Consider the following 26,497-nt stretch of genomic DNA (forward strand, 5'->3'; position numbering starts at 1 on the left):
ACTGTGAGATCATGACCTGAGCTGAAGGCAGAGGCTTAACCCACTGAGCCACCCAGGCGCCCCCGCCTCAAAACTTATTAATGATTCCGTGTAACACGTGCCCTGCCTGGGACACACAGAGGCTTTCAAATATGTTTCTCTAGTTATATAATATGAGCTTTGAAGGTGAGGACCCGTGCCCTTGATATAGCAACCAGTCACCCCAGCCAAAGAAAGCAGAGCAGGACACTTGGGAACTTACTTGGGGACGGCGGCCCAGGTCTTTTTTAACCTATAGATGGAATTGGACTGCAGTGCAGAAATGATGGCCCTCAAGGAGGAAAAATTCTTCAGAATCCTACATTCCTGTGCGGAGAGTGATTAGAACATAAAAGGCATTTAAATATCACTAATACAGTGAGTTGGTGGTTTCCTGTTTTAGAGGTATCACAGCTGCTATGAATTCTTACCACTAAATAGGCAGCTGTATAAATACTGAACATCAAAAAGTGGCTCCTTACTCCCACCCCAGTCACCGAAACACTTTACAGGTTTTGGCAGCATGTGCTTGTTTTTCTCCCTTTAATATATTTTTCGCGTTGTTGTTACAGTTTTATGGTTTCCAGCTTTCCCAGTAAAAACAACGAATGGAGGGGAGGCTGCAGTGCTGTGCTCGGGAACGCAAGCTTGCTTCTGCGGAAAACACACGGATGCCCTAAAAACACACGTGGAAGATCACGATCTCCTTCAGACACACCAAAGGGAGCCGGGCAGCAGCCTCCGTGAGCTCAGATGGTACTGAACATCTCACGGCCAACCCTTGCCCAGAGAAGTGTATACAATTTGGCAATAAAAATTCACCACCAGTTGAACTTTGGCTTTTATGCTCTTTGCCAAGAGGGAATATTTTTATACACATTCATTTGGTTTCAAATTGGCTTGGGCCGCGATCATAAACATTCAGAAACACCTTGGTTCCTTCGGTGTTTCCAAAATAACTTAGGCTTTCAAAATGAAATTCGCCTTGGCAGCATTTGAAAACAAAATAGAAAGAGAACAGGAAATATTCTGGATGGCATTTTCTGGGTAAGGAGAGAGGCTCTGTGATCCTGAAACCCAAGCTACCGCATGGAGTCTGCATCTGTGGCCTCAGCAGCGGGTGACCGGCAGGGACCGCAGAACAGTAAGGGAGAGAGTCCCAGTCTTGGCAACACGGGGAGAGTGGGCTATGCCCTACGTCAAGGGAGATGTTGCCATGTACAGGCATTGGGGAGTGTAATCTATCCACGGAGCACCCTGTGCGAGCCCGGGTCTGGCTCTGTGCACAATGTCGGAAGCAAAAGACCCCAGGGTGGTTGGACATAAAGGCACATTGCTTCGAAGGTCATTTCATGAAGTCATGCTAATCCTGAATAAGGGAAAACAGCCTTCTCTGACTTAGCTTGCCAAAATCTGGCTACTTAAAACTATGCCAAACAAACAAACCAACCTCCAAACATTTTTTTCCTTAGAGTCAGTGCCAAAGTATTTTACAAAAGTCATGCCCACTCTTTTTAAATGTCTCAATGCCCTCCCCTTATGTGAAAAGAAAGTGTGAGCGAGCGAGCGAGAGGGAGAGAGAGCACTCTGAAATACAGTCAGTCTGGAAACCCAAGCCCACGAGAGCACGGTTCAACAAAGGTTCAGAATCCAAAAGTCATGTTCCAAAAGTCAAGAAACTTGCAATAAATAAAGGAACTCGGGCACAGATACTTCATGCAAATTGTAATAGACATATGGAACACATTATCCAGAAAGAGGCTTCAGTTAGGGGTTTAGAGAAGTACAAGAGACATTTGGCCCCATTTCTAGAAAGGGAGGTATCTTCCAGGAGATGCAAAAGTAAAACACAAATACAGCAGCCAAGCCAGTCCAAGAAAATATGATCACATTAGGTCACAAATACTTTCTGTATAAAATTATTATTACCGTTTTCCCAATATCCTCTCGATAGAAATTAACTGTGATTAATGCAGGAAAAGTAAAATAAATCTTGGCAGGAAACCACCTAAGAGTTTCATTATTTTATTAAATTACCCCACACAATTTCAAGGGACACAACATGCTCAGTATTAGGAAACTACATCGCCAAGAGCAAGGACCCCTGGCTCTGAAGCATGTGCTATGGGATTTGGAAGAGACCTCAAATTGTTCAGCTTGTATTTCTTATTATCACATAAATGCACAAGTTATATTTAATTTGGACCAAAAGTCATTGTTTGAGCCACACTGTCAAACACACAGATGCTGTATTCTCACTATAGATTTTCTAAGCAGTTGAATGGATTAAAGGATATAGCATTTATGGCAAAAAATATATATTTTCTTATCATCTTAAGAAGACAGAAATTCCATGCTCTGCTCCACTCTATCAGAACTTCTTCTGTAGCTCTTGAGAAATAGCTCAATTCAGAACAGGAGAAATCTAAGTTGTAAGATACCGTTTTCCTTCCTTTTTCATATACTAAAACATCTGTAGTAACAGACCACCTAAAAATTCAAAATGAGGCAAATTCCTTTGCACAATCACGGCCCTGCTCTTTAATCAAAGATAACAAAAGAGAATGTTAAAGAGAAGGGGAGAGAGAGAGAGACAGAGAAGAGAGAGCGCATGTGTGTGAAAATTTAAGCATTGTGCCCTAAACATGAGGGCTTAATGAAAGAAATACATATTAGCATAGAAAGCAAAATGGGTTTTGGTGGAGGGTTGACCCATATAACCCAGAACACTGACTAATAAGATATTTACATAATACTTATGTTTCAAAGTCGTTGTTAATTACATAGCTCTTGCTGATGTAACTTCTGCCTACCAAAAAACAAACAAACAAAAAACTTGTCCAATCTTCAAATACCAAAAATTCTATCTAGTATTCAAAGCTAAATCCAAATGTCATCCTATCTGTGAAGCCTTCCTTGATCCCCCAGCCAGAAGCGAGTTCTCCCTCCTCCACAACCATAGCTTATCTCGTAGGGCCCCATTCCTCTTCTGCCTCGGCTGAGATCATTCCAGGCTATCTTAGCTTCCTTGTTTGACTATGGGCTCCTGTAAGACCACATTAATGGTGCTTATCCTAATGATGTCCCCAAAGTACATAAAACTGTAGCTCACGTGCATTTAAGAGCTCATGAAATACCCGGTGACCAAGGGAATACCGTTCACCTCTTCCAGATCATGAAGATACTGATAAGTGAAGGTCATACAGCATGCAAGCGGCTGACCCAAGAGACCAGACCAACACTCAGCAGAATGTAACTCAGGCCTAAATAAACTCTGTCCAACTTCAGACAGAACGCCCTCCTGAAAAGCCCCAGATTAATGTGAAATCTGTACATCTCAGTCCTTTGGAAAAGAGATTCAGGATTCTGAGAACACACCAGCTCTTTCTGTCGGTAGAAGATGTCATTCTTCAGGGTGCTGGAAGGACACTTAGGTAGGTAATCCTTCTGCATTGAAGGATAGTCTGTCTGACACTTAGACTCTCAAGTTCTATTTACTGAACATGGGCAGAACTGACTCAGTTGGTGAAAATAAGGGGAAAAGCAGATGGTAGTCTTACCCTGGAGACACAGCAATGACCAGTCCCCTGAGAAGAAGGAAGTGTGCAAGGGACCAATTTTCTTAATTTAAAGAGGAAAAATAAGCTCCTAGGTTAAGAAAGGCAATTTTTCTCCTTACTTTGGAGGGACAGTAACAGCAACAAAAACCCAACAGTGCCTCGCAAATGGTCATTGGACTGCCTTGCAATCGAACGCATAGACCCCTTTCAACACAGAGATGGCATAGTCTCTGACATCTACTAAGTACAAAGAATATTTTTAAAAAGAAATTACATGAGCAATGTTAATCCACTTCTCGATGACTTTGGCTCGCTGCTGAGTTTTGAGTTCTTTGCCCCCCAGGATGGTGCTGACAACGCATTTGGTGAGCGTGTTAAACTGAGAGATGGTAGCACGGATCGTAGGAGCCAAATGTTTGTTTTCCTTCTTATCCCGTCGAGACCAAATGCAGCCCAGGCAGTGGTGAGGCACTACTTTCTTGAACAGTTGCTAGAACAAAAGAGAAGCCGACTTTAAGGACCACACAGACATTTCATTTGGCAAAGCACATCATCTGGGTCATCAGTGAATTGGACAAACCACCTTTTCCCACTTGACTTGCCTCATTGCGTCTCCTTCGATAGACAAAAGTAAATAATTAATATGTTAACTGGTCAGAAAAGCCCACATGTTCCTTCTAAATCTGCTCGACTGCACAAACAGAACGCGATGACCGAAAGAGAATTTTAAATGATGGACCACATTTTGACTTCTCTATTTCAAAAGACACGTACAAATCTATACTAGCGGTGGAGAGGGTTTTGACCTCAAAATCATATCAAGGGTATGTTCTGGGCACTCACGATCATGAATTGGGCACAATGCATATGGACGCCCAATGACCACGTGACAAGTGACCCAAAGAAGCACAGTGCATGTGGCGTTATCACCTACAGGACTTCTAAAATGAAGAATGTACACATGTGAAAGGAAATACCATTCAATGTCACAAAGTAAAAGGAAGAAAGGAAGTGACAGCCTGGTTTCCAGGTCTTTGCCTAAAAGTCATCACCAATGAGGTTTCCTAACTTTCTCTGATGCTGTCAGTTGTGGAAAAAAATCAAAGCAAATCCAGTGGCCAAATTGGATTCTCATCTGTATGACAATTAGATACAAGGGTTTGTATGAAAGAGAGAACACCAGGATTTACTTTACACAGACTCTCTGATTTGCTTCTGACAGTTTATTTGCATGCTCCCTACATGGAAACTCCATCACGTTCTACGCTGCTTTCTTCAAAGTGGTAAGTGCCGGAGAGCTAAAACCATCGTGATAATTTGTAACAGCCCTCTTTTCTTTAACTGATACTTACCAGCTAACATTGCACTAAGACACGTGACCGATGTCATCAACTACGAACATCTAACAAACATATTCAAACTTCAAAAGTACAGGAACCACACACAGACATGAACTGCCAGACAGAGTCACATGTGGATTCAGCGAACTTATTTTCTCCTAATTTATACTTAGGCCGCTTTACATTCCTTCAAATAAACAGTTCAGATCTTGAAATATTTATGAGTCTGGAGAGAGAGAAATACCCATGGAACAGGGTGGATTTTGTTTCACGAGAATTAGAATTCTTATTTCCCTCTGTGTATCGAGTACCAAGGAGAAAGCACCTTCACCCAGAATTGCAAGTAGAGCTCGGGCCTGAATTATTCAGATGATCGATTCAAGTCACATCTTCACTCTGCATTTACAGGCATGGCCTCTCTCAAGGATCATAAAAGACTTAAATCACATTACCCCACTGGCCTCCCTAGGCCACCAGGACTGTCAGTCCCCACATTTTAAGCAGAAGCCCATTTGGGGCACCAACAGAACACATACTGCGTCCATATAGGTCAGCTGCTCTGCCACGAGATCTTCTGGGAAGCTCGTGAATTCTGCAGGCCCTCCAACTTCCAGTTCCTCTTCCTCTTCCAGGCTGAAGAAGATCGTGCTGGGAAACCCATCTGTTCACAGATGGGAAGAAGAAAAAATTAGTATTTTGGTGCCACTGTTTCTGACCTTGTAAGTACAGTCAAACTGCACTTCCTTCATTTAGAAAGAAGAAGGCTAATCCTTCAGAAAACCCACAGGGAGAGCTGCTAAGCACAGTGAATCTGAGTGAAATGGAGGTCTGCTTAATCTCTGTAGATTCTCTATTAAGTTCAAAGGCCTCATAATATCCCTTTGATAAACCAGATTCTTAGGCCCGGGACATAGCCAGATTAGGCAAAGTCTAGAGAAGCAAAGTTGGGCTACATTCTGGGGGTTTCCCTCATCTTGGGCTCCCTCATACCCTCTGCTCAGCTGAAGGACCCATCACGCCACTTCCTAACTCCCAACTGAGCCATTCGTAATTACTGGCCATTTATAACCAGAAGCCTGGAAGGACGGGGCATGAAAGCAGGCCAGGCTTTGGGGAGTAGAATGGGCCATGCTGATGTCAGAAATGCTGATGAAGTCCCCAGAATTCTAAGAAAGTTGTTAGAATTCTCACGATGTTTGGAGTAGCTTTCACTTTCCCACCTAAAGTTAAGTATGTGTGAAGCAGAATAGCCTGAAACTAAATTCACCTGAGCCCTATGACCGATAAGACCCACAATTAGCCAATTACACAGGACATAGACTGAAGAACTGAGAAAAAAAAAATCACTATTAATAACTACTTGGATTCCAAACCAAAAGCTGAAGGACTCAGCCCACGGACTAGGAACTCCAGGCTCCATTTTGAAATGGATGTGGAAATGGATGAAGTTGAACCTGAACCCCAGCTTCCCTTCCTTGGAACCTTTCCCAATTCCTGGGTTGTTTTCCAACCTCATCCCCTTCACACTCCTTGTTCTCCTGTCAAATCTGTTCTCAAAAAAAAAAAAAAAAAGAAAAAAAGAAAAGAAAAGAAAAAAGAAAAAAACCAAAAACAAAAACAAAAAACCTAGATGCATTCAGTTATATCTTGGCAGAAATATAAATCAGTGTGTTACTACTCCCCCAGGATGTTTACATTTTAAGCTTTTTCTCTTTTCCTTTGTAGAATAAGACTTTGATGTATCTTGGGTCAAGCTGGGGTGGCCTTTTCTTCTTGGTTTTCCAGGGCGAAAGGGGTGCTGAGAGTGGACCGTACATCACTCCCCTATCAGAACACCACATGGGTGCTTGCCAACTCCAGCGTCGGCATGGGATTTAAGGATGCCCCCCCCCACAGTCCCCTCCCCACCATGGACGAGCTAAAGGTACTGATGCCAATGGGCTTGGGTTATGACTGGAGAAGGTAGGAGGGAGTTGCTGCTCACCTCTAGAGTCTGAAGCACAAACAGGCACAAGCTAAAGAGAGCTAAAACCCTATGACTTCACCACTCTGCCTCCACACAGCTCTGGGGGTACTCTCCGATTCAGCGGAGGAAGAAATTTGAAATCCCAAACAAAGGTTCACAATGGGCCTCCCATCCCTCTTGCTAGCTGCTGTATGCATCTATCCCAGTGGCTCTGGAACGCAGAGGCTGACCCACTTCAGCCAAAGAGGATGTGTGGTAAGGTCAGATCCTCTCATCCACCCAACGAACGCTCCCAGTGACCCATATGTGTCCGGGACGTGGCTGTGGGTGAAGATTATGTTGTTCTTTCTCTCTGGGGCCGAGGCCACGCCTTCACTATTTCTGCTTTTGGCTCTCTTCCAGAGGTAAGGAAGTAAAAACTCGGAGCACAATTTTACCACGAGGAAACAAGGTAGGCGAACTTTTGCTTTCAGCAGCGTGAAATTGGGCAAAATAGGCCCCAAAGAACCAAGCTCCTGAAACGCCTTTTCACGAACGACCACTGGACTTAATAAACAGAAAGTTTAGAGCTTTCTTGATTAAAATTTTCCCAACTCAAGAAAAATTCATTTGTGAGCATTGCCGGAAAGCCTTTCCGAAGTCAGGCACTCTCCCTCTCCCCTGCCCCAGCCTGCCAAATGAGCTCTGCCTTCCAGTCGCTGGGTCGGAAACAATGAACGACTGGTCCCACCGGTTCCCCAATTAGGCCCGGAGCCAGGGGCAGCCCCAGTGGGGAGAGCTGGGCTCTCTCACAGCATTTTCCACTCCGGCTCAAAGACAGGCAGGGAGGCCCTGAAGGGAGTGGAGGTCCGGCAGCTGGAGGAGCGCCCCTGGTATTCCAACATTCCCGGCAGATGAAGTCATCTGAGATACAGAGTACTTGGCAGCCGGCTTCTCGTGATGTGACTGCGTTCTCCCCCTGCTCCGATCCCCCACACGTGAAACAATTCCACAGGTACTGCTGGGAATGGAAGGTTATTTTCTTTGGCACCGACGCAGCTTCCCTTATCGGTCGTGAGGAACCGCTTCCTTTCCCTCACCGAGGAAATCAGGCGTCACTTCAGGGAAATGCCTGTCAAAAGCTCCAAGTGGGTCAGCCGCCATGGCAACCATCACCCAGCAGGCCAGCGAGGGGAATAAATCATCAGGCTGAAAGCCTGTCCTAACCTCGCTCTGACTTTCTTCAAAGATAATGTCACGCGGCCCACGACCCGCAGTGGTGGCCCTTCCTTTGTCCTTGAAAACAGGCAGTCAGTTCCTCCCATAGGAAAAAACAGCCACAGAAACTTCCTCTGAGGAGGCCATCAGCGATGCTCAGTGACGGCGATGTCTTCCAGCTTGACAGAGAAACACCTTTTCGGGTCTTTTTGAGCTCTTCTGAGGGCAGGAGCACAACCAGATTTCATTCTTTGCCTGCTGAATGGGGGTGGCTGTGAGGGGTTTCCACTAATTAGACGGGGAGCCAGGAAGCAGAGAATAAAAAGCAAAATCAAGTTCAGCGTGGGACATGTTGGCAAGAGAAGGTAAAAGATCCTCTTTATGGTATTAGGAGAAACCCAAGGAAATCACTTTGCTTCTCAGAGCCAGTTTCCTCTTCTATAAAATGAGAGCACCAGACTAGGTGGTCTTGAAAATCTCCTTCTTGGCTCTAAAAGTCTGAGGCTCTGTAATTAGCACTTTGGTAAACTTCAGAATTTTTACCCACCGCCAATTCCCCAGCAACTCGTCTCTCTGAGACAAACCAAGGTCATTCATCAAGTACAGGGAAAACAGCATGGGGTGCCTGGGAGGCTCAGTCGCTTAAACCTCCGACTCTTGGTTTTGGCTCAGGTCGTGATCTCAGGGTCATGAAATCGAGCCCCACATCGGGCTATGCGCTCCGTGAGGAGTCTGCTTGAGATTCTCTCTCCCTCTCCCCTTTCCTCCTGCATTCTCTCTCTCCCTCTATTTTTCTCTCAAACAACTAAATAAATCTTAAAAAAAAAAAAAAAAAAGGATAGAGAGAACCTATCTTCAACATGGAGGCTGCAGAATCAGAATGTAGCTTGTTCTCTGGAACCAAGCAAGTACTCACTGTCAGTTTCCACTTCTTGCTTCTGAAACTGTTCAAGAAGATTTTGTGCTCTTCTCTCTGGATCAGAGCCGGGCATCATCCGTTTGAGATAATCCAGCAGTTTCTGTAAGCAAGGGAAGTGAGGGGGCTCCCGGAAGTCCTCTGCGCACTGGTCAAGCCAGGCCCTCAGGATGGAGGCGATGGCACTGAGAAAGAGAAAGGGACAGTCACTTCACCCACCTTTGGGCTGTGGGGACTCCAAACAGGGCCTGGATACTGTGGCCTCACCCAGAAATACCCCATGGGACTTGGGGTCAACAGAGAATTCATTGGCAATGTCAATGAAGTTAAAGCACTGAAAAACAAGCCGGTTACATTTTTATTGTTTTAAGAGTCCTGCTAAGTTCCAAAAAGACAAAGGACCATCAAATTATCAACTTTGGAAAACCCCGCACTGGGTGGGGGTGGGGGACATGTGGAAGAAGATTTAGTGAGTCCTGAAGGGACTTCAAAGCAATCTGTGAGAGTGAGATTATGTGTTTCCAATTCTGGATTCACTCAAGTCAGTGACCACAAAATCAACCGGACTAACATTTTAGGAAATCACTGAGGGACAATGGGCCTGAAATCTGTCTACTGACAGGAAGTGCCTACGTTGGGAAAAGATAAAAGCAACTTATTTAATTTTACAAAGATTCCCAGGATTTCAGTCTAAGTGCCAAAAAAACATCCTCCTCAAATTATCCTTTTGCTTCTCGAATTACGAGAGGAGACTATGGGAGAAACAGTCCCTATTAGGTAGAGGGGGGGGGTCTCTGAAAGGTAAGGGAGAAAACGTGGAGATGCACGGACCCCATGAAGGTGATTCCGTCTGATGGCTCAGCGGGGTCTGTGTCGGGTGAGACAAGGGCCGGGGCACGACGAGCCAGGGCCATCCCCACTCCCACCCCACTGCGCTACCAACAACACGGGTATGCTGTCTTTAGGTGAGGGGCAGCCCCTCATCCAGGGGAACAGACAAACAGCTGACTGGCAAAAAGGGTAAAAGTCTTGAGTGCTGTGACTCTATGCTTCATCTTCAAAGAGGACGTGCTGGGCTGTGTCTGCTGCAAACACAGTACTTTGCCTCTGTGCTGACCAGCTGCCCCCACCGCTAAGGTGAATGCACTGACGATGGCTGCAGGTGACGGGGGCTAGAAATTAATCCAGGTGTTACTGACAGTGACGGGACACCTCCTTTTAGCTGAAGACCCTATGTCGGCACCTTTATAAATGATCATTTAAGTATACTTCAAACAAACTGTTTACTTAGTTAACAAACTATAAAGAGACCCCAAGGTGATATTATCCAAGTATGTGGGCCTGCGGGTCGGGCTTTTGCGGGCCTGTCTAAATTCCACACGTCCCAATTTCCTACCATGGAGCTCGACGACCATCCAGGCACACGTACAGCTAAAGCCAATTCAACACTCAACTTCTGGAAGTCGAGTGCCAACAGAAGAAAAATAAGTTTACTAACTGTCTTCACTGCTATGGATAGTGTCGCTTTACTAACGAAGACATGAAGATGTCTGGAAGTGCAACAGTCATGTGTGTACGTTGCAAGCAGGGGACATAAAGCCATCAAATAAATGCTGGAATTTAAAGCCACAGAAATGATTAAAATATGCTCTTAATCTTCAGTCCAGATTAAATAAGAAGCCAAACAAAAGCTTCCCTCCCTTCCAAAAAGTTTGAAGAAATTAATATGGGCTCTGGGATTAAAGGAAAACCTAAGTAAATGAAAACCACTCTGAGTCAGTGGACCTGTGATCCCTGGTTCGCCTGCTGCTTCACCTGTTACGTACCCATGCTTGTGTCCCCTCGCGCCCCACTGCAACCCTCACCACCACCCCCAAAATTGATGGACTTCTACTTTCTGAGAGCCCACACAAAGCATTCATTATTTCTCTTCACAAAGCACAAGTATCATGAATTAAAGAAGACAATGAAGGGGCATCCTAATCATTTTTATTAAGAAGGAGACTTTTTTCTATGAATTCCTTCTCTTCCTGGCTGACAAGCACCGAACCCTGAACCAGGGTAGGCACACAGGTGCGCACAGCCTGGAAGGCAGGAAAACCTGATCTCTGTCCTCATCACATTGATTCTCACAGACACGTCTGTCCTTCTCAAAAGAAGGGTGAATTGATTTCGTGAGAAGAACTACTCATTTAATATTTAATACTTCAGGGAGGAGATACTCTTCCAATGATACTGATGGAAAAACAGTCATGGAGGGAAGATAATTCTATCAATCAATAAAAGTAAAAAAGAGCCTCCACCTGACAAGACCGGCGATGCGATGACCCTAGTGACTCCTCAGTTTCTTAACTTAAAAGAAAACCGAAGCAGAAATCCAGAATCACAAGTAACAGTCAGACAGGAAAAGATATCAATTCATTGCTTTCTTGGCCTCCCATAATTGTTAGTTTTAAAATTACAAAGCTGATTCTTTATTGCAAAAAAGTAAAAATTACAAATATATATAAACTAAAACAGCAAAATACCTACATCCTCTTCATTCTAATCCCATTTCCAGGACTACCTATTAACAGTTCGGAGTATATCCTTCTAGACTTTTCAATGGATATGTATATATACTTGAATAAATATACTATGTATTTATAAGCCAACATGGATTTTCTTTTCCCCACTGAATAGGATGAAACAGTATGAAACACCTCACCATCCACTGCCTCGAGATCTACCTGTTTCCCAGAGTGACATGTATTATTCCACTGCGTGGACACACCATCATTAATGTTCACATTCTTCTACTAGCGTGCACATATTCAAGTTATTTTCATGTTCTCACAATCACAAACGATTACAAAATGTGTATCCTTGTTTACATCTCTGAGTACTTCCGTTATTTCTATGGGACACAGTATTTAGAGCTTGGCCTCATGGAAAGTTGCAGCCTGGAAGGGCTGGGGGACTTCTGAAGAGGAACTTGAGTCCAGATCGGACTTGCCTTTAGGTGCACATTCCGTCCTCCTCAGACTGATGTTTTTAATAGCTCGGGTAATCTATTCCTTCTACCCATTGTGACAGTGCCCACAGCTTACCCTAAGAGGACTTTGGGAGCTCATTACAGACCCAGACACTGACTTGACTCGAAAAAGCATTTTCACAGAAAAGGAGGAATGAGGGGGCGGGGAGGGGGGAGGAAGAAAGAAGAGAAAGAAACTCACAAACGGCACAATACAACACGAGGCAGACCCCTGCCCTCCTATCAGCAGGGTGGTTATCAGCATGCCAGGAAGGGAGGTTTTCTGGAAAGGTCTGGACACATGCCCAAAGCTCACAGTAGCTTTATGTTTACCAGTCCTGGGAAGAAACTTCCCGTTCTTGAGAGACTATGAAGCAGATAAAATGTGAAACATTTAAGATTTCAAAAAGGAAAGCAACATCACAAAATCACGGCAGCCGCCGGGACTGCTGGCCAACGCCTTTCCATCTCACCCCTCGTGGCTCCACCCCTAAGACTGAACTTAGGTCCCAACCAGAACTGATTGTTTGGGAAGGGAAGGGAACTCTGGTTTAAAATCATAAATTTACAGAAAAGGTGTGACTGGTAAGCTAGAGAAGTTACTTGGCTCTGCACCAGAGCAAGGAAGGAGGCTGAAGGAGAAAAACCAGCTGGGATGGGTCCCAGCTGTGCCGCCTGTGAACAAAGGGAGTTGGCCAGGTCCCTCAACTCCACTGACCCCTACCTGGAGGACAGAGGCAGTAACACCTGCCTGCAGCTCCCTGACACCATTCAGTGCGTTCACCTGACAGCAGGGCAATACGGACATTTCAAGGTACCTAAAGAGAAACGTGACTGTGGCAGTCCTAAAACTACCTGCCGTCATCACAAAAGGAAGGGACTAAAGGTAAAAGGGCTCAGTGGAAATCAGTCCGCACTCACGGACATCACGGACATCATTCAAAGAATCCTCTACCTATCACAGAGAGGAAGACACGGAATCCACACTGTGGTACAACACATGTGGCCCCAGGTCTGCTGCAAGAAGACAGTCACTGGGAACAGAGCCTGCACTTGTGCGCACACGCACACGTGTGCACACACACACACACACACACACACCCCACCTAAGGCATCCTCCTTGGGACAGATGAACTCAGGGACCCCAAACTCTAATACAAACTGCAAGACGTGCTTCTTAAATGACCTGTGAAGACTGAAGAAGTGCTTTCTGAGACCAAGTGGAAAGATCGTGACTGTGACATAATCTAAACTCAGTAAGGAGGAAAGGCGGTACGTGACCTCCTTTTCCGAAGTCGTCTTTAATGCATTACAGAGCCACACACCCTCGGTCCCAAGGAAGCATGCTGGGTGGGTGGCCAGGGCAGGATCCCAAAATGACAGCCGACGGGACAACCACGATTGCTTTTTCTACCCCAGGCCATCCTGGCCACCCTCTCCAACCTACCACAACGGTCTCTAAGGGACAGGAGGACATGCTCAGACATCCATGTGTGGAACTGACAGATACAGTGGCTAAGGCGTCTACTTCTAAGAAAACAGACCCATGGGGAGAATTAATTCACTAATTACACTAACAGTATTTGAGTGCCCTTTGTTTCCATATTCATAAAAACCATGTATATGACAGACATCACAACAGGGATCCCACAGAAGGATTTAGGAAACAATGTTCAGTGAGATCTTAGGTATAAAAAAGAGTTACTGGGGTGAAGACTCAGTGGCAACAGCATGAGCAAAGATCCTGAGGTGAGAGAGGGCAAAACAGTTTTAAGGGACACACAGAAGCCCTGTTTAAAGAACAGGAAGAGAGGGGAGGAACGCACCACAGTAAGATTTGCTACACTTATCTGATTTCTTAGCCAAACAGAAATCACACTTAATAATACCTGGTTGGAAAATACGAGACAGATGCCTTCGCTGAGAGGGACAAGGAACCAGTACAGAACTGCGAGCTGCCATGGGGGCCTTGAGGGCAGAGTAACTGGGCTGCGGAGGTGAGTGTCTAGGCTGCCAGGATGCTCGAACCACAGATTTTTAAATACATACAGGGATCTGAATGCACAGGTACGAAATCATATTAAAATCCCATTGTAAAATATTCTACAACTGGTGAAAGGCTTAATTAGAAATTTTCAAAATATGAAGTCATCTCTCCCATGATGTGTAACCTCCAAGCCAAGAAATAGGACTGTCAGGACAAAATGAGTAACCCTGTCCATTTAGAGCTCTCTTCTCTCCCCAGAAATCGATCTGAGATCATTTTTTTCCAAAGGCAGCAAAATGTTTTTTTCTATGTTAAGATATTCTCCAAAAACTGGATCTTTTCCTACTATAGATAGATGATAAGAAAATCTTTGTGGTGGGTGGGCCTTTGAATCAATGTGGCAGGTGACACTGCCACGCCCGGAGGGTGGGAGCCAATGCACCTTGCTCTTCAGGGGAAGGAAGCAAAAGTGACCTTGACACTGACCCTGAGCTAGACCCCTCCACCCTGTTCTCCTAGTCACGGAGGTTTTCCTTTTCAGAGAAGGCTGCCAGCGAGAGGCTGCCTCGGAGACCCTTGGAAAGATGGTTTCCCTGACAAGAAAGAACAAAGGAAGGCAGAGAGAATCAGTTTCTCTTTTTCTCTGAAAAAGCCTGGAGAAGATGGCAACACGACGATCTGCACTTGTCAAGGTCATCTTGCAGTGCTTTCTTTTACATTTTCCATTGTGCATTTTTGGGTGCAGAGGCTGAGCAGGGATTAGAAGGCTGGGAGGAAAAGTGAAAGAGGAATGCTGAGAGGCTCAGGGGAATCGGTGCAAAGAGGACCAGAATCAGAGCAAAGCAGCAGCAAGGAGAGGGCACGGAAGCCAGTGACGGGCCAGGAGGCAGTGAAAGAGAAAAAGCTCCAAGGTGAGGAGAGGAGGAGGAGGAAGACCATGACAGCGAGGACACACAGACACACTGAGTACATATGGGTCGGGAAGTGCCCAGAGGAGGAGGAGGTGAGCCCGAAAGCAATCACCCAAAGTCAGCAGTGTTTACACACCTGTCCTTCATTCCCAAACTAGATGTGCGGGCCCTGGCATCTGAAGGCAAATTTACAGAAACTGAAGAGAATTCATCGTGCACAGACCTAACCCCGTATCACCAACCTTACTTGGTGTGCCAGTGTCTGCGCTCCATTACAAAAGGAAAAAAAAACTAAGAGAGCTCTGAAATGCCTGCTTTTTCATGAGCAGCTCAGCCAACGTGGCTGAACAGTCTCTGGAGTGCCCAACTGGGGCCCCGGTCCTGTGGCTCACTAGCCTCGAGCTAGCCTCTGTATGCCTCAGCTTCCTCACCTGGAAAATGGGCACAATAATGGATGTCTCCTCATAGGATTGGGAGACCAAGAGCTAATACATACAAAATATTTAGAAGAGTTCTTAGGACACAATGAGGGCTCAAAAAATATTAACTATTTTTTGTTAAGAAGGGCTTCTATCAGACGAAGGACTAGAGGCGAACAGAACTGCACAGAAGCACCACACTCTACTTGACACAGTTGTTTCCCACTGGTTATGAGCCGACAACCCCGATACTGCCCACCAAGTCTCCTGGAGCTGAACAACTAAGCAAATGCATGGCAGATGGTGGCCGCCACTGTTCTCGCTGTCACAGAGGGAACTTCCAAATAAGCAAGGGGAGCAGGCTAGAACCATCTATGCGGTCATGGATTAGAGCTGGAGACATCAGCGAGAACTCGTGTTTAACGTAATATAGATACAGATGGTTATACATAAATATTCCTAGAGATGTGTATTTCATAATTCACGTAAACATAAATCTCCTAGTCCTATTGGCGGAGAGGGCTAAGAAGAAATGACATCTTAGCAGCACTGAGTGCACCTAGCACCTGGATCCTGGTTGCCGGTACTGTTCTGCAATGAAAAGAACCAGGGTTCCTTGAAGAAACGGCTGATTCTGGGCCTGGGGCCAGAAACATACAAGATGAGCCCAGAGCACCCTGTCGTGCCAGAAGGTCAGAAGGGCTTGAACAACCGAACATACCCACAATGACAGATGCCTCTCAAAGTGACATACGAGTCAATCAAGAGAGTTCCCAGCGGCCTAAACGGGAACAATCTGAGCAACAAACTGGCATCGGATTATGATCCAAAGCATAGAAAAATTTACTCATCGAGTCTAAACTGGTAAAAATCTTTAAATAAATTAATAGATGAGGGAAAAAAATCTCCCATGCAGAAGTCTCCCCAATACATTGATTAGATAGCTTACCCTCCCACAGGGGGAGCATAATCCCCACTCGTTAACCAGGGGCTGTGCACTGTGACTTCCTTTCAACAACACAGTTGTTTAAGAAGATGTCTTCCATGCAGAAATCTCAAAACTACTACCCCAGGGAGGTGATCGAGGCCAAGGACAGTCATAAATCATACTGACAGTAGGAACCCTTGATATCATGTGATGAGGTGGCATTTTACTTCTGTAATAGTCCTCTCAAAAACTCATAAGTTCAGTCTAATTATGAGAAAAATATCAGTGTAGTTATGAGAAAAATTCCAATAAAGGGGTATCCCATAATATACCTGATCTCAAAACCCTAAAGGTCATTGAAACCCAGAAAAGTCTGAGAAACTGTCACAGCCAAGAGGAACGTAGGTGGATATGACAACTAAATGTAATATGGTATCCTGGGTGGGATTCTGGAACAGAAAAAAGGCATGAGGTAGAGGTAGGGAAATGTGAGTAAACTCCGGACGTCAGTTAATGATGTGCCATCCTGGTTTGTTAATTGTGACAAACGCACTACAGTCACATAAGAACCGCAGGGGAATCTGTGAGGGGGGCATACGGGCACTTTGTTGTACTAACTGTTCAGTCCTTACACAAATCTAAAACTGTTGTGGGAAAACATCTTAAGCAGACACCTGGGTGGCTCACTCGGTTAAGCGTCTGCTTTCAGCTCAAGTCATGATCTCAGAGTCCTGGGGTTGAGCCCTGCATCGGGCTCCCAGCTTAATGGGGAGGCTGCTTCTCCCTCCCCTCTACCCCTCTCCCTGCTCATACTCTGTCTCTCGCTCTTTCAAATAAATACATAAAATCTTTTTTCAAAAAAAGAAAAGAAGGGGCACCTGGGTGGCTCAGTGGGTTAAAGCCTCTGCCTTCAGCTCAGGTCAGGATTCCAGGGTCCTGGGATGGAGCCCCGCATCAGGCTCTCTACTCAGCAGGGAGCCTGCTTCCCTTCCTCTCTCTCTCTGCCTGCCTCTCTGCCTACTTGTGATCTCTGTCTGTCAAATAAATAAACAAAATCTTAAAAAAAAAAAAAAAAAAGGAAAAGAAAGGTCAAACATCTTGATTTTAAGAAAAAAGCATGAACAGGAGAGTCTGACCTAAGTTCTTAAGAGAAAATACCTCTTTTTTTTTTTTTAAGATTTTTATTTATTTGACAGACAGATCACAAGTAGAGAGGCAGGCAGAGAGAGAGAGAGGAGGAAGCAGGCTCCCCACTGAGCAGAGAGCCCGATGCGGGGCTCGATCCCAGGACCCTGAGACCATGACCTGAGCCGAAGGCAGAGGCTTTAACCCACTGAGCCACCCAGGGGCCCCGAAAATATCTCATTTTTATCACAGGGAAAAGCAGCAGAGGCCACAGAGTGGAGAGGGCAAGGCGTGGGTTGAAATCCCAGTATTCCTTAAACTCTGTCTGTGTCAGACCCCTCACGTGTAAGATACATCGGGTTATTATGGGAATAATGAAAGGATATCCAGGGACTATCCCTACTAAGCATCAGTGAATTCTAGCTATTGCTATCACAAAGAGCACTGCCACTCCAACCCAAACAACTTCTCAAGGACCTCTATAGCTCTGTATTCTCCAATTCCTCACCATCTGAGGCAGGCGTTTTTATGTTATAAATGGGCCTCTAATGAAAAAACGGCTGAGGGCTTCTCCATTTTGCATCATTAGAATGGAGGAAGTTGGGAAGTTGGGAAGGAAAGACGTGACAGGCCCCAAGAACAGGAAGCAGGCACTCGGATCCATGGGCCTGACCCATCCGGTCTTCCTTCTTCTTTCCTCACATCCTACAACCCATCTCCTTCCCCAGGAAACAAGCCTAACTTCCCCATTTCTAACAGCTGTCTAGGGACCTGGCTCAGGGTGTTCATTCCGTAATAAAGCCAGGCAAAACAACACAGGGTAAGGTAAATGATCCCAAATTACAAGATGTCAGGAGGCTAACACGCTACAACACCCGTCACGATGGTGATAATATGCCTTAGCTCTTCGTGGACTTCTGGTTGCAACTGGTAACTGCGATCCAGACAGATATGGCCTGGAAAGGCACCTGAGATCCCGATGCTCTCGTGAAATGGGACGTCCAAGAACAAAATGGTGAGAAGCCCACATCTTGGACCCGAGTTCAAATACCAGAGTTCGCTTAACCAGCAGCTTGACCTCAGTCAAAGTATGTAACTTTTCTGGAGCTTTCATTTACACACCGATAAAACGAGGCCAACAGCTCACAGCAAATCCACAACAGTAAAGGAAGACACAAGGCCCCCAGCAGAAGGCCTCACGCTAGTAAGCGCACCTTACGCTGCAGCCAAAGGCACGGGCCAGGCTGGTGACAGTGATATCACCCTGTCATCCCCTGCCAGGCTGCAGGGTTAATCAATGACAGGGCCTGGTCGGGTTGTCTGTTTGCCGTTCTCTGACACTTCGAGAACCCCGAGAGATTCGTAGGTCACTGATTTTTCTTCTTTCTGAACCACTGACCATTGGTGTTGTTTCACTTCTCCGGAATTTTTAGGAAACAAATTTCCGCTTTGGGAACCTACTTTCTTCCCTTAAACTCGCAATTCTGATTCAAGATTTCAATGACTTTTAGGACGATAATTTCTACTTTTCCTTGTCCAGTACGGGAGTTTTAAAGACAATGCCAGGCTCTTTTACGTTGTGTATAATTTCTCCAATTCTTCCTCCATCCTACTTTAACTTTTTAGAAATGCTCCTTTCACCTTATAGCCTTTCATTCTTTTAAATTTCAAGTTTTAGGGGAGTCTCGGTGGCTCAGTCGGTTAAGTGTCTGCCTTCAGCTCAGGTCATGATCTCAGGGTCCTGGTCCTGGGATGGAGCCCCCGCATCAGGCTCTCTGCTCAGCAAGGGGCCTGCTTCCCCTCCACCCACTGCCCGCTGCTCTGCCTACTTGTGATCTCTCTCTCTGTGTCAAATAAAATCTTTAAAAATAAATAAATTTCAAGTTTTAGATCTTACTTTTGCTCTGTTCTTTACCCCTTTCTTTGCCCCATTTTTGTTAAAATAGCCAGATTAATTTCCTCCCACTGCCTTCTTAGGGTATTTGAGTTCGCTGGAATGAATACTGACTGCAAACTCTCTGGGAAGATTTTTTTAGTACTTTCCGCTGTCAAGTTTCTCGGGCATTAAGGAATCACAGCCAGGCTTCTTTAACTCACCTCCCTTTCCTTTAAAGCGGTTCCAATGTCTTGGATTACCACTATTTGTATGATTCCTTACCAGAATAAAATCTGGTGTCACTATTTACAACTTCTGGGAAAAGATTACGAGAATGGCATTCATATCGTCTGAATGTACAGAGATGAAAGCAGAATGATTTCAACAGTTTAAAGCACTGCGGTGGTAAAGAGTTTCAGAAAACAAAACACAGCACTCCAGAAGGGAAGTGAAGACAGTCCATAAAAGAAAAGGAAACAGAACTCTTTCAACGTTATAATAATAGTATTAAAGGAAAGAAAAAAGTGTCATTTCCTGATGAGTCTTAAACCTCCTAAACCACTTTAAAGTATCTAAGATAGACAGACAGATATTCTAATTTCAGATCCATTCCAAAGAATGAAGATTCATGGTATCAGGTTTCTGTATGGTTAATATTCCTTTACATTCTCTTCACTTCTGAATTCAATGATTGTAATAAATCTGCAGGAAGGAGAGTTTCCTTTTCCATCTGGTTCTGATTTTGTTATTCTAAAGAGACAGCATTTTATCATGTAAAAGTGTCAGCAGGAAAGAGGAAAGGGGCACAGGTAGAATGGATGTGGGCAGAGATGTTTTCTCCTGTCACAGGAAGTGAGTTTCCTGATTTCCAAATAGTGGCAAGTTTAAGGATTATAGAAATAAACATGGGCTGCCTTATCATATACAACGGTCTCTCGCTAACATCAGAGATCACTGTGTGGCAGATTCCAACATCTAGAGGCCTTGGAAGTTGCATTCCTCGCAACTGAAGGAATTCTTATTTTGGCTAGATGACTTCAAAGGTCCCTGATACTGCACAAAGCCTGAACGGGGCCTACTCGGGCCTGGAATTACAAGTGGGAGTCATCGCACAATCTGACGCTTTTTGAAATTCATTAAGAACACTCGTCAGCTGTGGTCCAAGACACCAGAAGCCAATCTTTCATCTGGACGGTTCCATCTGTACTTCCCCATTCTCCTTTTTCTTAGTTCTTTTATCCTCTGAAAGGTTGATTAGATCCATATTTAGAAATACAAGGAAGACTGTTATCTTGGGATTTGGGACGCTGTATGAAATGTAAGCCTTGCTCTATGCTTTACATTAAAAACTGGAAAACCAAACAAGAGTTGAGGATTTTTCTGCTCAGGGTTAAGCCTCCCAGTGATTCCCCACCCACACCGCACCCCATCTGCAAAACGGCAGGCATTTGCCCTAAAACAGGATGTTTACTTCTTAGAAAGTTACTGAATTCCTGCCGTCTGTTTCCCACCTGAAATCACAATTAGACAGACTCGCGGCAAAGGAAAACAAGAGGCATTTTGCCCCCATCACCCGACCCCACAATCCAATGCTCATCGCTGGGCTGAGCAGCACAGTGAGCCACCATGATGTCGCGATTAATCACGAGCAGGCCAAAGAAGCTGTTTTGGTTTTCTAGTTTATGAAAACGAGTGGCACACCCCCCCCCCACCCAACTGAAAAAAGCAGTCAAGGAGACTTCTCAAAAATTCACTATAATATTTGGGCCATATCTCTGATTCCTTTTTTTTTTCTTTCTTTTACGATTTTATTTATTTATTCCAGAGAGAGAAAGAATGAGAGAGCATGAGCTGGGGGAGGGGCAGAGGGAGAAGCAGACTCCCCACTGAGCAGGGAGCCCAAGCAAGGCTGGATCCCAGTACCCTGGTGTTATGACCTGAGCTGAAGGCAGACGCTTAACCGACTGAGCCACCCAGGCGCCCCAATATCCCTGCTTCTGATAGTCATTTTCACTTTGGAAAAGAGGAAACCTAAAAAAGTTTTATCTCGGAGGCCATTAAACTTGAAAGGCCACCAGAGATCCTATATTCCGAGCACTCATTTTTCAGGTCAAGAAACTGAAAGTGAGAGAGAGGTGAAGTGACCAGGTCATATGGCTGGAAAGTGACAGTGACTGATGAGGGACTCGAATCTGAGTTCTCCAGGCTCCTTACCCAAGGCCCTTCACCTTCTCTGAGGCTGGCTTCCGGGCCACCTCCGCATTGGACTCCCCCCTCCTCACCCCCACAAATAAGCAGGGTCCTATTTTTATGTACATCTGGTATTCCTAAGTAAAGACGGCTTTCACTTGAGAGCTGCAGTCCTCACCGTGTAGCTTACCTGCGCACCACGGATACCTTGAGGCAGATCATTCTCTGTGGGAGGGCCGTATTTTGTGCATGTAGACTGTCTGGCAACAGTCCTGACCTCTACCTACCAGAAGCCAATAGCATCCCCCCACCAAGTTAAGACAACAAAAATTTCTCCAGACATTGCCAAACACCTTCTGGGGACAAAACCAGCCCACTGAGAATGGCCGTAGCGCCATATCTCCTACACGTGCATCAGCCATCAGGAGGCCTTTGGTCATGGCTCCATGTCGGAAGCCAGAGCTCTGGGATCGGTGGAGGAATTTCCCACACGTTACATATGGAATGAAGAAGGTGCTACCCTGGTTTCCTCTCAGAAAGACAGAGCAGTGACCCTAGCCAGCCACAGAAATGATTAGGAGAAGGGTAACTTCTGAAAGGGCAAAAAGATGATGGTGAAAGGAGATGAAAATAATAAAAGGAGAAATGGGGGGGAGGATGGGGAGGAAGCCATACGAAAGAAGGAAAACACAAGGAAGAAAGAGGTCAGCTGAGAGGAGGGATTTCAGCATTCCAGTATTTGTAGGACAGAGTAGCCCATTATAAGATAAAGTGGCGTATTTTCGGCAGGCATAATTTTTTTAAAAAGCAAGTCAGTCTGAGGAAAAGGGTCAAGCACTTTCTACCAATTCATTGTGAGGCTTTAGGAAAGGACCATTGTCCCCAGATGATGGACCCCTCCGGGGAGTTCTATGTGAAGCTCTTTGTTAAGGACTCATATGCTTAAAACTGGAAAGCCCTTTAAAACAGCTTATCCTGGAGTTTCACCCACATCACACTGTTCCTGGTGTACAATGAAGTTGAATAAAGTTTTATAATAGAACTTTCAAATAATGAGCATGATTCTTCACATCTAAGGTACAAACCAATTTTCTTTAACGTGCGACTTCCCAGAAACCTACTTAATCTCAAAGCACCCCCTGGGAAACAGAAAAGCTCTGGATATTTTTCAGACCGTCACCCTCCTTGGAGTGTTCAGGTGGCTGGTTAAATGGTAGCTCCAGATTTGACTCAATTCCAAAATTTGTGGAGAACAACACACTTATTTCTGAATCTGGTCACAGGGGGAGGCTACATGTGACAAGCTAGCAACTCAAGTCTCCTTTTGTATATGCTTAAAAAGACTCGTTATAAAAAGGTTCTTTTCAAAAAATTATTATTTCAGTACATTTTCAGGGATAAACACAATTAACAACAAAACTTCTCTAATCCTATGATTCTCAAACCCTTAAAGTGCATAGGAATCACTCAAGGATCTTACTGAAATGCAGATTCTAACCTAGGTCTGTGGTGAGGCCTGAGATTCTGCATTTCTAACACGCTCCCAGGTGGTGCCGATGCTCCTGGTCCATGTGCCACACTCCAGGTAACAAGTCTGTTAACTGAGTCCACCTCCCACCCCCACATCACCTATTTGATGATACTGTTTTCTTCCTGCAGAAACTACTCAGGGCTGACTGTCTCCTGCTTACCACGGAGGGTCCTTACTCTCTTGGGAGAATGAATGCTCCTTCACAACAGCTTCGGCTCTACAACTCCCCTCAACCTGGTACACACGCCACCATGAAGTGACCAGAGCATTCTGTCTTGTTCCCAAAATGCATCTCCCTGATTTGGTCCCACTGTTCCCTCTGCTTGGATGGCTCTACCACCCAAACCATCACTCTCCTTCAGGGTCTACCTGAAATGTCAACTCCTCCAAGAAGCCTCCCCAAGCCCTCCAAGAATAAAAGTATTAGTTCCACTCACCACACATCTTGCATCTGACATTCAAATATCTCCACTGGTGTGTCTGGTTTTCTAGAAGGTTACAGTCCATCCAACAAAATAATAAAACTGCCTCTCTCAAGACTTTAAAAAGATACTCAATTTTCTTACCTTCCCATCCCTGGCTTCTGAAGAAAGGATTTCATCAGTCAGTCCTCAGAGAAGTTAAAATATTTCACAGGATTAACCACCTGGACTTTTGACCCCAAGATGAATACTTAAGAGTCCTTTCAAGCACCCTGGCATATATCCCTTCGACTCAAGAACATCACTCCTAGAGCGGCCTGCACCCCCGCACCATGGATTTTTCGTCAGTGTCTCCTACATTATTCTCATCAGATTAAACCATCACCCAGATTTAACAAACATGTACACGATGAAAAAACCCTCCTTTGCCCCAGATCATCTTCCAGCCCATTTCTCTTCCAAACTTCTGTCTTCTCTTGAGCCACACCTCCATCCACCAAAACTGCACTTGTCAAGTGGGCCAAGGACCAATGTGTTACAAAGGCAGGAGTCTTTCCCCAGGCTCCTCTCACTTGACGTCTGAGCACTGTTAGACACGGTGGGTCACACCCCCTCAAAACTCCTTCTTTACTTGTCTTCTGGACACAACTTCTTTCTTCTCGCTCCCCACTAGCTTCTCTGTTCCAGCCTCCTCTTGCTAGACCCTTTATCTTCCTAATCTGAACACTGGAAGGAACCAAGGCTCAGACTTTGCACCTTCCTCTTCTCTATAGCCTTTGTTCCCACGGGGTGGGGAGGGGGGGCGCCACACCCAGCCCCGTAGCTTTAAATACCATGTCTAACTTAAGGATGCCCAGATTATGCCTCCCACTCTGACTTCTCCCTGAACTCTAGATTTAGCCAATCGTCTCAAAGTGAGTATGTCTACGATGAAATTATTGACACGTGCTGCCCACCACACCTGCTCCTCCTCCCCAGCCTTTCTTATCTCATAAAACCGAAGCTCTGCTCTATCAGTGACTCACACCACAACCACAACCCCCGGAGGTGTCCATGCCTCCTCTTTTTCTCTCATATGCCCCATCCACTTCATCAGTACAACCTGCCGGCAATACCTTCAAGATCTCTGCAGAAGCTCTTCTTACAGGAAGTTACTCCTACTTTTACTACTATTACTACTATTAGTACTATCACTGTGGTGGATGCCACCGGCACTACCACTACCATCACCTCCTCCCCCACCTCCTCCTCCAGCCTACGCTACCAGCATCTCTTGCCTGGATCCTTGCAAGGCTCCTAACCAGGCTCCTTGCTGCCACTCTTGCCCCCCATCCCGCTGCCAGAGTCTGTTTTCCACGTAGAGCCAGAGAAAGCCTTCTGAAATATGCATCAGGCCATAGCCCTGCTCTCCTCAAAACCCTTCTAAATGCTTCTTATCTTCCTTAGGATAAAATCTAACATCCTGCCCAAGGCCTTCAAGTCCGCATGTGATCTGGAACCCCCACCACCTTCCGGATCTCACTCCCCAGCACTGGTCCCTTCGTGTGCTCGGCTCCAGCCTCACTCATCCATCTGCCCCCTGCTCCTGCCTCACAGCTTCCTCCACATTCTCCCTGCTCGGAGAGTCACCAGGCCCAGCCTGCACCCCATTCACGACTCTGCTCCAGTGTCACCAGATCAGAGAGCCCATTCCCGGCACCCTGTGTGAATCAACCTCTTCGTCAGGATCTAGTCCCTTTGCCCTACTTCATTGCTTTTTTTGTGTGGATTCTCTGTCTCTCAGCTAAAATCCAAACTTCATGAAAGCCGAGATCTATTTTGCTGGTAGCTGTTTCCCTTAGACAGGGCCTGGCACATGGCAGGTGCCCGGAACATTTTTACCGGATGAATAAATGACTATCATTGGATGGTCAAAAAATAAATGGGAGGAATTTTAAAAAAGAGAGGCTCTAGGGACGCCTGGGTGGCTCAGTTGGTTGGACGACTGCCTTCGGCTCAGGTCATGATCTCGGAGTCCCGGGATCGAGTCCCGCATCGGGCTCCTAGCTCCACGGGGAGTCTGCTTCTCCCTCTGACCTTCTCCTCACTCATGCTCCTCTCACTGTCTCTCTCTCAAATAAATAAATAAAATCTTAAAAAAAAAAAAGAGAGAGAAGCTCTACTAAATTACATTCTTTTAGGGTTATAAGTCTTCACTGAGAGCTTGTAATACACAGGAAAAGCATACATACTTCCGGATCACCGTCTTAGACTCTGATGAACTTGGGCTTCCATCTTCTTCACAGTTTGGACTTGTCAGGTTTCCAAACCTTTACAGATAAAAACAAACAAACAAAAACCCCAGTCAGTGGTATGGGAAAGCAGCTCAATTCCATTTCAAACATGAGATAACAGTTTCCACTTTTCAGGAGTAATTAAGGAAAGAAATATTTATGAAATAGCATCAAAAAGTGATATGGTGGGATATTAACTTAATGGGGATATGGAGAGCCGAAACAGAAGGGGGATTTCCTAATGAATCACTCTACTTACAACTTTCTCCCAATAGTTAACATTTCTTTGAAATCCTTTAGATGAACTCAGGCTTCTCCTCTTACCAGGATGGGGTATTATGTGACGCAAAGCGGCAGATCCCTCACAATCCTGAGCGCCCAGCCCTACACCCCTGCCCCTCTGCTCTGTCTCCTGCGGGAAGCATGGCTGTGCGTGTGTAGCTTTCACACTTGCATCAGCATAAGCACACACGGCCGACTCCGTGCTGTGTGACGAGACTGGTCTCCTTGGGGATGAGTCCCGGAGGAGAAGGGTGATGGGAGTAATTCTGGACCCTCAAGCCACGGCTGAGACAAGGACTGAAGAACAGGATTTGTCTGCAAAAAGGAGAGCAGCTGTGGGGACGCGGAGGCTGGCAACTGGGCAAGGGGACACAGGGGGATGACTTTTTAGAAAGCAGTAGGTGCTTCAATTTTTAAATGTCTCCTTCTCAAAGTTTACTGAATAATTAATCAGTTCCTAGCTGCAGTTAGCTGTTCTTCCAGCTCCACGTGTAAGCAAGCCTACTGCATACAAATGTATCACATTTTGTTGGTTCCGAGCAT

At 45.5% G+C, this 26,497-nt stretch overlaps 1 protein-coding gene across 2 annotated transcripts in view; it reads right to left on the reverse strand.

Annotated features, from left to right (window-relative positions):
- The window catches only part of RGL1 (ral guanine nucleotide dissociation stimulator like 1), a gene marked incomplete at its 5' end in the record, with an annotated part of 159,331 nt that overhangs the window by 35,533 nt on the left and 97,301 nt on the right, over nt 1–26,497 (reverse strand). For both annotated transcript variants that reach the window (XM_080825006.1, XM_080825005.1), the window contains 5 exons: nt 242–345; nt 3,853–4,068; nt 5,455–5,579; nt 8,998–9,182; nt 25,631–25,708. In XM_080825006.1, the coding sequence (XP_080681132.1) occupies nt 242–345; nt 3,853–4,068; nt 5,455–5,579; nt 8,998–9,182; nt 25,631–25,708 (708 nt within the window). The remainder of the gene's footprint in view (nt 1–241; nt 346–3,852; nt 4,069–5,454; nt 5,580–8,997; nt 9,183–25,630; nt 25,709–26,497) is intronic.

This window comes from Martes martes (assembly GCF_963455335.1).
Source record: "Martes martes genome assembly, chromosome: 15".
Classification (NCBI taxonomy): domain Eukaryota; kingdom Metazoa; phylum Chordata; class Mammalia; order Carnivora; family Mustelidae; genus Martes; species Martes martes.